We start from the raw sequence: 9,136 nt of genomic DNA, 5'->3' as shown, positions 1-9,136 counted from the left end.
GTAGAATTATATATATTCATAATAGGTTTCAAGTTTTTAAATTACAGTCTATTGGTGAAGCATGAGATAAAGTCCAAAGGTTAAATAAACGTATGAAATCATCTTAATAAAAAATGTCGAGTTACTTAACTTGTCGATATCCAACATCTAAGTTATTTACACTCCACGTTCTTATTTTCATATTAAATAAAATGAAAGTTAACATAGTTATCTTATCAAGGTCACGAGAAAAATATTATAAAACATGCCTTGAAAATTAAACAGGAATTTCCACTAACCCTTGTCTAGTTCCCGTTAATTGACACATTTGTTCTTATTTATAAATCACTTTACCATTTTCCGAATGTTGTCAAAAAGAATAGATTTCTTAAATCACAGTGGACCTCATAACATAGGCCCGTAATCATATCATAATGTATCTGATAATTCAATCATTTGATATTATCTCTTAATTCTGTCAATAAATATATCGAAACAAATACGTTCATGTAAAGTATCATATATCTAATACTTTGTTAATGTTTTCAGTTAATATTATATATTATATATACATATCTATATACTCATAATTGTTCGTGAATCGTCGAACACGGTCAAAGGGTAATTGATTACATGAATGTAGTTCCTAACTTTTTGAAATTCAACATTACAAATTCTGCTTATCATGTCGGAAACATATAAAGGTTAAGTTTAAATTTGGTTGGAAATTTTCGGGTCGTCACAGATGGGGAGTTCGCGGTTGTAAAAATGCTCGAGTCTCCGCTGATCGTCTGGGGAAAGGGGAGGCCTGACGTTTAACCGCGCATTTTTAGCTTCCGTGTGCCATGAACAAATATTTTTATACGCAAGAGGGATAAAAGAATCATCAATGAAGAAGAACGAGTTCTTCCACTTCTTGGGCACACCGGCTTTCAGGCGCTTCACAAAGTTAATCCTGTCGTTAAAAGAATACCAACTTTGTTGGTTTTTACGGTAGGAAAATACGTTCTTAAACAAATCAAGCGATGGAGGAAATTGATAGTGGCAGCAAATCATCTCAAAGAGGGTAACACGACACGCGCTATACGGGTGCAGCTGACCAATACCGATATTGAAATGGCTAAGAACCTCCATGAAGAAAGAAGTGGGAGGATAGCGCACATTCCCTTCTACCATGACCTGTCGATATACAGTGACCTTACCTTCAATAACATCGTCTACGCGCTGATCGGGTAGGGGCGCTATAGGATTCAAATCGGCTAAAGGTGGGTACCAGTCCACCAACAGCGCGATTTTGCGCCTTATCATAACAGACTTAATAACCTCGCAGTTTGGAGGCTCAGAAGTAGATGAAGAAGATGCCATCTATTAACAAATAATTCAAAAGATCGTAAGAAAAGAGACTAAACTCGCGCTAACCTGATTGCAAGAAAACGAGGTCGAAATAATAAGCTGAGAAGATTTGCGCAGGATTAGAGAGCACAGATGGAGTAAAAAGTGAAAGGGATGATTATGAGGTATTTATAGGGAAGTAAAAACATGGAAGAGGCCTCAAGAGAAGTTGAAAAAGGGCAGTTAAAATATGAAAGGCGGAGATGGAGCCACGTGTCAAAAGCTGAAAAGGAAGAAGTACGAGGTAACCGAGGGCGGCGAAAACGGCGGAATGACAACTGTAGCAACTGATAAACGTCGCTTCGATTTCTTTGTATTTAATGCAGCAGGACAAAATACTTTGTTGAAATATAAGTAGAAGAAAGCAGAGGCGCGTGGAAAAGAACGGATGAACGGTGGTTGCAAGTTGAGTTCAACGTCATGCGCAGTTCCTGCGTATACCATTGAACTGGGGGGACTTAATGATACGCATACCCGATCAGATCGTGTAGCGCATCAAACAGCATCACCATAAGAATTTACAAGGGCGCGCGTTAATGCATATAACGCTATAGTAACAACCATGGTGCCAATCCCATCTGCGAGCATTGACAGCATCCACATGTCAGGCAATGCTGCAGCTGGCAGAGGACACCTAGCAGACAAAAGGTCAAGTCCGACAAGAACACTTTTTGCCTTTTGTCGGATCAGCTTGCTCGAAAATGTACTATTGGCAGGCCACGATCCTTTTAACCTTATTACGTGGCGATAGAAGATAAGAAGGATTGCCCTATAAATACAGGACATCGTCCACAGCATAAGGGGATCTGGAATTCACTTCACACACATATACTCTAACAACAGCAGCGCATAGCGTAATTACACCCGCGCTACCGGACTTATAGCATTTCACTAGACATTCTTGATATACAGGTAACGTTCTATGAACACGAACCCTACGACTTAGCGCGAGCCATCGCCGACTGGACTACTCGCCGATGGTGGGTCTATGTTTAACCACCCCCGCTGAGATCCTCATCTTGCAGGGGGTTATCCACGGTACTCCGGACCGGAGAGTTAAACTCAATTGACCCTTAAATCCCTCTTCATTTGATGTCAAACATGGACCGAACCCGACCCGATTATTCTATGCTTGATCACCACCTAGCCCAAGCCATCTTATGTTTTTCCCCCGACCCATCTTAGATGTCCTATTTGTGATGATGATGTTGAAACCGTGGAGCATTCACTTATTTTTTGCAAAGATGTTCTAGAACTATGGAATCATGTTTTTGCTTGGTGGTGACTTGGTAGCATGGGAAACCTTAGCATCAACGAGTTACTTCGTGGAAATAACTCGGCCTCAATGTCATGCCTAAGTCAAAAGGTGTGACAAGCGGTTGAGTGGATTTATGCGTATTTAATTTGGAGCAATAGAAACAAGAAGGTCTTTGGTGGTGAGAAATGGAACATCCCGGTTCTACTTAATGAGATTCAAGTCAAGTCATTTGATTGGATTTCACATCGCTTGAAAGGAAAAAATTTCGATTGACTTACATGGTTTAACGACCGAAGCGTGTACTTAAAATTAAAATAATTATATGTATTATGTCGTGAGGGTGGCTCTTTGACTGCCGCTTAGAGCCTAAACTGAACTCCAGACGTGATTTAAAACCCATGAAAATTTGATTATACCATTTTCATGGCGTCTTTTTTATTATTTATTTATTTATTTTACTCTTATTTATTTATTTTTTATTATATGATTATTATTTATTTTACTTATTTTTAGTTTTATTCTTTTTTATATGTTTTATTTTATTTTATTCTCTTATACTTTTTAGGCCGGATGCCCCCTTGGAAGCAATCTCTTTATCCGTCGAACAGAGAGAGGGAGGACTTTCTCTACTCTTGGGAGTGTTTCACTCAGGGTAGAGAAATGATTTCTCTTTATTCTAGGATAGATTGTCTACGTCTCACCTTCCCAATACCCCACACTTGTGGGATTGTGTTTTGTTGTTGTTGTTGTTGTTGTTGTGGCGGCTCTTTGAAACCTTGTAGTTCTTTCTTTGGTTTATATTTGTGATGTAATGGGACTATGTAACTTGTACTTTTATTGACTGATGGAATTTGTACCTTGCCTTTTTTTTTTAAAAAAAATAAATAAATAAAATATGCTATGTCTGATTTTATAAAAGCCAGTTGTCAATTTAGGGTATGTTTGGCTGAGTAGCTTATTGGAGCTTATGGGAGCTTATGAAAGCTTGAGCTTATGATTTTAATAAGCTCCAAGTCATAAGCTTTGTTTGGTAGACATAAAAAACAGAGCTTATGAAAATCATAAGCTCTTAAAAAATAAGTTACGGGTGTGTTTGGCGCGTAGCTTATTGGAGCTTATGGAAGCTTATAGGAGCTTGAGCTTATGATTTTAATAAGCTCCAAGTCATAAGCTTCGTTTGGTAGACAAAATAAGTAGAGCTTATGAAAATCATAAGCTCTGAAAAAATAAGCTACTTGTAGTAGCTTATGAAAAAAAGTAGAGCTTATGAACTGAAAAATAAGCTCCAGCTAGTTACCAAACATTTATAAAAAATAATAAGCTCCAACTACCAGCTTCAAAAATAAGCTCCAGCTTCAGCTCCTGTTCATAAGCTCCAGCTCCAGCTATGGGTGTGTTTGGCGCGTAACTTATTGGAGCTTATGAAAGCTTATGAGAGCTTGAGCTTATAATTTTAATAAGCTCCAAGTCATAAGCTTCGTTTGGTAGACAAAAAAAGTAGAGCTTATGAAAATCATAAGCTCTAAAAAAATAAGCTACTTGTAGTAGCTTATGAAAAAAAGGAGAGCTTATGAACTGAAAAATAAACTCCAGCTAGTTTACCAAACATTTATAAAAAATAATAAGCTCCAGCTACCAGCTTCAAAAATAAGCTCCAGCTCCAGCTCCTGCTCATAAGCTCCAGCTCCAGTTATAAGCTCCAGCTCCAGCTACTTTCGTCCAAACACACCCTATAAGCTCCAGCTCCAGCTACTTTCGTCCAAACACACCATACTTATAGTAGCTTATGAAAAAAAGTAGAGCTTATGAACTGGAAAATTAGCTCCAGCTAGTTTACCAAACACTTATAAAAAATAATAAGCTCCAGCTACCAGCTTTAAAAATAAGCTCCAGCTCTAGTCCATAAGCTCCAGCTCCAACTATAAGCTCCAGCTCCAGCTAGTTTCATCCAAACACACCCTAAAAGTAGTTTATTTTTTCAGAGCTTATGATTTTCATAAGCTATACTTTTTTTATCTACCAAACGAAGCTTATGACTTGGAGCTTATTAAAATCATAAGCTCAAGCTCCTATAAGCTCCCATAAGCTCCAACAAGCTCGTCACCCAAACACACCCTTAGTACTGAATATTTATTTTATTATGTAATTATTTATTATGGAGTATATGCAAATAAAAAAATATATAAAAAGGACATGCAAGCACTCACACACAAAATAAATTTGATTCTCTCCAATTGGGGTTGCTGTAACTAACAATAAGACGTGTACAAAAGAGTCAGACACTTCTTTACTCTCTGTGTGTGTTCTCGACTCTTTTTCACACACACATACATTGTTGCAGATTATTTGTATTTGTATAATAATTAAAATTAGGGCATTGTCACATTGTGAAGTGTATCTTGACTTTGGAAAACAAAATATGAAGTCTTTGATTATTGGGTCTTTTTCTAATAAGGTTTCTTGCTATTTTCCATCATTACCAGATTCATCGTCTTCACTTATACCAACAGGTACTTTTCTTGATTTTACTTTCAGTTTTTCTTGATTTTTTGGTTCAAGAATCTGTTTACTGTAATTAAGTTTATGCAACTCTTATGGGTTTTAGTCATTTGTGATAAAAACTAAAAAAGCTTCTACCTTTTTGTGGTTGTTATGTTTTTTGGCTGTATTATTCCAATTGTTCAAGGAGAAATTTTCCAATTATTTTGCTTATTTTCTCATCTTATTTTGCACATTTCAAATGAATGTGTGTAATACTTTCGTGAGGATTGTCTGAATTCATCTTGTTTGCATTTTCATCTAAATCTAAATTAAATCTGTTTGTGTGATCTTTATTTCACTGCTTGATGGTTTATGTTGAATTTAGGTTAATTCCTAAATATTGTCAATTAGGATATTTTATTTTGATGCTAAAACTTGGTGACAGATATGTTTTAAAGCATTTTGGGTAATTTATCTCATGTTCTTACCCCAAATTAATATTTTTTTTTTGTCAGATTTCTATTTTCTATAAAACAATTCCCTTTTAACCATTTTAAGTAGACAAGTATATATGTAAAAGAACCTACTTTGTAGTTGTTACAATGTATATGACAATATGCCACTTTTAACTTGTGTTGTATTCTGTGAAGGAAATCTATTTCTCCGAACGACGTAATAATAACTTTTGGATGCTCATGATTGTATCAAAGTTTCAATTTTTAAGAAATTAGTTTCGACTTTCATTTCTTGAATGTAGAGATTTTTCTTTAAACTGATTCATAATACATTTGTTGTGTATATATGTTTTCTTGGACTAACAAATTAGAAATTGGATCCGACTATTCATATATCTTCAACTTGTTAGGTTGTTATCATGTATCATTAAGAACATCAAAGCGTAATCAAGTCATTCAATCTCAATCAAGTCTTTTGAGACACGATATTGGCAACTTTGATGAAACAATACTACTTTCCCGTAATCGAAGGACAAAACATGTTGTGTGGGCGGTTTCTGAACAACCCATTGAACCCGATGCTTCAAGCCCTCCAAATTCATTACCAAATGCTTTGGATGCTTTCTACAGGTTTTCAAGACCTCATACAGTCATAGGAACTGTAATATTCTATCCCTCTATTTTTAGTGTGATTATTAAATATTAAATTCTTAGATCTTAACAAAGGAATAATAAATGTCCTGTCTCTATAAACAGGCATTGAGCATAGTTTCGGTTTCACTCCTTGCAGTTCAAAAACTTTCAGATTTTTCTCCCTTATTCTTCATTGGCGTTTTCGAGGTTATTGAACTTTTTATACTTATTCATGATTTTGTAATTCTCTTGCATAGTTTTATAAAAGTACTTAAGAACTCATCTACTTTTTAGGCTATTGTTGCTGCATTCTTTATGAACATATATATTGTTGGCTTGAACCAGCTATCCGATATAGAAATCGATAAGGTATTCTTCTTCATCTAAGAGATGTTCAGAATATTAAACAACTTATCAAGAAGATATCTTTTGGGCAACAAAAAGTTGTCTTCTTAAAAAAAAAAAAAAAAAATATTCAGGTTAACAAGCCGTATCTTCCATTGGCATCCGGGGAATATTCTGTTCAAACTGGCATTATCATTGTAACGTCGTTTGCAGTCCTCGTAAGTCAACTTTAACCGAGTTTCATCTCTACTGTTTATATACATTTTCAATTCTGTTGTTGCTTCATGAATCATACTTTTCTTTTAATACCTACGACATGTTTTGGTTCCCATTTCTACAACATTTTTAGAAAATATAATACACGATATCTTCATCTTGTGTTTATTGTTTGCTATTGTACTCGGCAGAGTTTTTGGCTTGGATGGATCGTTGGTTCATGGCCTTTATTTTGGGCACTTTTCATAAGTTTTCTTCTAGGGACTGCATATTCAATCAATGTGAGTTTCTCAAATGTTTTTCAAATTTATAATTGTCAATATTGCTTTTTGAGACAAGTATGAATTCTAGATACCGATGTTGAGATGGAAGCGATTTGCTCTTGTGGCAGCAATGTGTATTCTAGCTGTAAGAGCGATAATAGTTCAAATTGCATTTTACTTGCACATTCAGGTATTTTTTTCTCGCTATAGCTATAATAATACCGTTGTTGACGTGTTGATTACTATTTACTAACATATGTAATTTTCTAGACTTTTGTGTATGGACGACTCACTGTGTTCCCAAAACCTGTAATATTTGCAACTGGGTTTATGAGTTTCTTTTCGGTTGTTATAGCATTGTTCAAGGTAAACTTCTTTCTACAATTGCAAACTTCATAATTTGACATATTTGCAAATATTGCTAGTTTGTGCATTTACTTGGTCGTTTGATTGTGTCGTGCTATTGACAGGACATACCCGATATTGTTGGAGACAAGATTTTTGGCATTCAATCGTTTACAGTCCGTATGGGTCAAAAACGGGTTTGTCTTACCTACTAAATACACCTTAATAATAGTTAAAGATTTTGAAGTTCTTATAACTGTACTCAGTTTGATAAATTATTTATAGGTGTTCTGGATATGTATCTTATTACTTGAAATAGCTTATGGTGTTGCTATTCTTGTTGGAGCGTCATCAACCTTCCTTTGGAGCCGATACATAACGGTAATGTATCACGCACGGACATACGCACACACACAATCGTACACGCGCGCGTGCACACACATACATTATATTATCAAAATGTACACCAATTTATATTCATAATGTAATTATTGTTTATGAGATTAGTTATCCGAAAGGTTTCTGGTTCCATATAGTTAAGAAGTTGGATATTGGTCTGTGTTGTCTGCATGGTTGCAAATGGCGCCTGTTGCGGCGTTTTCGTGACTAGTCCGTTTCGACTGCTTCTCGGCGTCTAATAAGTCGGTCAACGGTCAAAAGTCGGGTCAAAGGCCGGAAAGGTCGGGTCAACGCCGGTCAAAAGTTGAAAATTTAGTTAAAGTCTGTCCAATCAATCAACATTGACTTAGTTTAGTGCTACTTTTTTGTATTATATAGCGGTAATAGCGATTATAGATACAAACTAGTCAACGAAAGTTTTTTGGGTTTATTATAGGTCTATATATACATTTATATATTTAAAAGTTAACGTCAGTCAACGCCCGTCTCGACCCCCGTCTCGACCCCCGTCTCAACCGTCTCGACCCTTTAAGGTCCCGACCGTCTTGACCCTATCTCGCGCCTTTTTCAACCTTGATTGTCTGGTTGACTTATGACGTAAATGGTAGTACATTTTATTAAGATGATATTTGTTCATTTGTTGTAGGTATTGGGTCATGCGATTCTTGGTCTAATTCTTTGGGGTCGTGCCAAGTCAACTGATCTGGAGAGCAAATCAGCAATAACCTCATTTTACATGTTCATATGGCAGGTAACTAACATTTTAGTAAAATGTACATTGCCCAAAATACTTGTGATCTAAAGAGAAAATCAGGTATTGATTGTTAGTTCTCTAACTTGTTGCACTGTTCATTTTCTTATTTGCAGTTATTCTATGCTGAGTACTTACTCATACCACTCGTCCGATAATATGCAGCAACATTAATTTGGGCCCTACTTTTTAGTGCTCATTTGTTCTAATTTTGCCATCATTTTAGCTCCATAGTTAGAGGAGCTAGATTTAGTATTAGATAGTTGAGACTTGTAACTTTCAATTATCTTATGTAATTGTGATTCTGTAGTGTTAATTTCAAGTCATTGTACTCTAGGTTCGTTATGTTCTAGTGTTTTTAAGCCTTTTTTGGTTTTAAGCACTTGTAGTTATGCATACAGAGATTGTGATTCACTATGAATAATATTGTAGCTAGTTTTAATCCAATTCCATCGTTAAATTAGCTATTTTTATAAGTACAATAAAACCATGTTGACTGGTTTTGAATTTGGGCCTGGATGTCCTTTTTGATTGATGCTGAAATTGGGTTTTGGATCCATGCATTCAAATAAAACTATAGCCCATTAAAGCATTGTGCAAAGAGGGAAAAAACGGGATT

General features: G+C 35.7%; 1 protein-coding gene across 1 annotated transcript; it reads left to right on the top strand.

The window, feature by feature from the left end:
• The first annotated feature begins 5,048 nt into the window (after positions 1–5,048).
• Positions 5,049–8,675, top strand: LOC139873185 (homogentisate phytyltransferase 1, chloroplastic-like). Its single transcript, XM_071861119.1, has 12 exons — positions 5,049–5,139; positions 5,976–6,226; positions 6,322–6,405; positions 6,493–6,567; positions 6,678–6,761; positions 6,951–7,040; positions 7,111–7,212; positions 7,293–7,388; positions 7,493–7,564; positions 7,653–7,748; positions 8,413–8,517; positions 8,634–8,675. Exons 1-12 carry the CDS (start codon positions 5,049–5,051, stop codon positions 8,673–8,675), a joined length of 1,188 nt encoding a protein of 395 aa, XP_071717220.1.
• The last annotated feature ends 461 nt before the right edge of the window (positions 8,676–9,136 follow it).

Source organism: Rutidosis leptorrhynchoides, chromosome 10 (assembly GCF_046630445.1).
Source record: "Rutidosis leptorrhynchoides isolate AG116_Rl617_1_P2 chromosome 10, CSIRO_AGI_Rlap_v1, whole genome shotgun sequence".
NCBI lineage: Eukaryota > Viridiplantae > Streptophyta > Magnoliopsida > Asterales > Asteraceae > Rutidosis > Rutidosis leptorrhynchoides.
Note: the sequence above shows the minus strand (reverse complement) of the source record. Positions and strands in the feature narration are given on the sequence as shown.

Bases quoted from the DNA above. Each gene is read 5' to 3' on its own strand.
- LOC139873185 (XM_071861119.1), top strand. From the start codon at position 5,049: ATGAAGTCTTTGATTATTGGGTCTTTTTCTAATAAGGTTTCTTGCTAT. The intron at 6,568-6,677 runs GTATTCTTCTTC...AAAAATATTCAG, and splicing joins CCGATATAGAAATCGATAAG to GTTAACAAGCCGTATCTTCC. The intron at 7,749-8,412 runs GTAATGTATCAC...CATTTGTTGTAG, and splicing joins TTTGGAGCCGATACATAACG to GTATTGGGTCATGCGATTCT.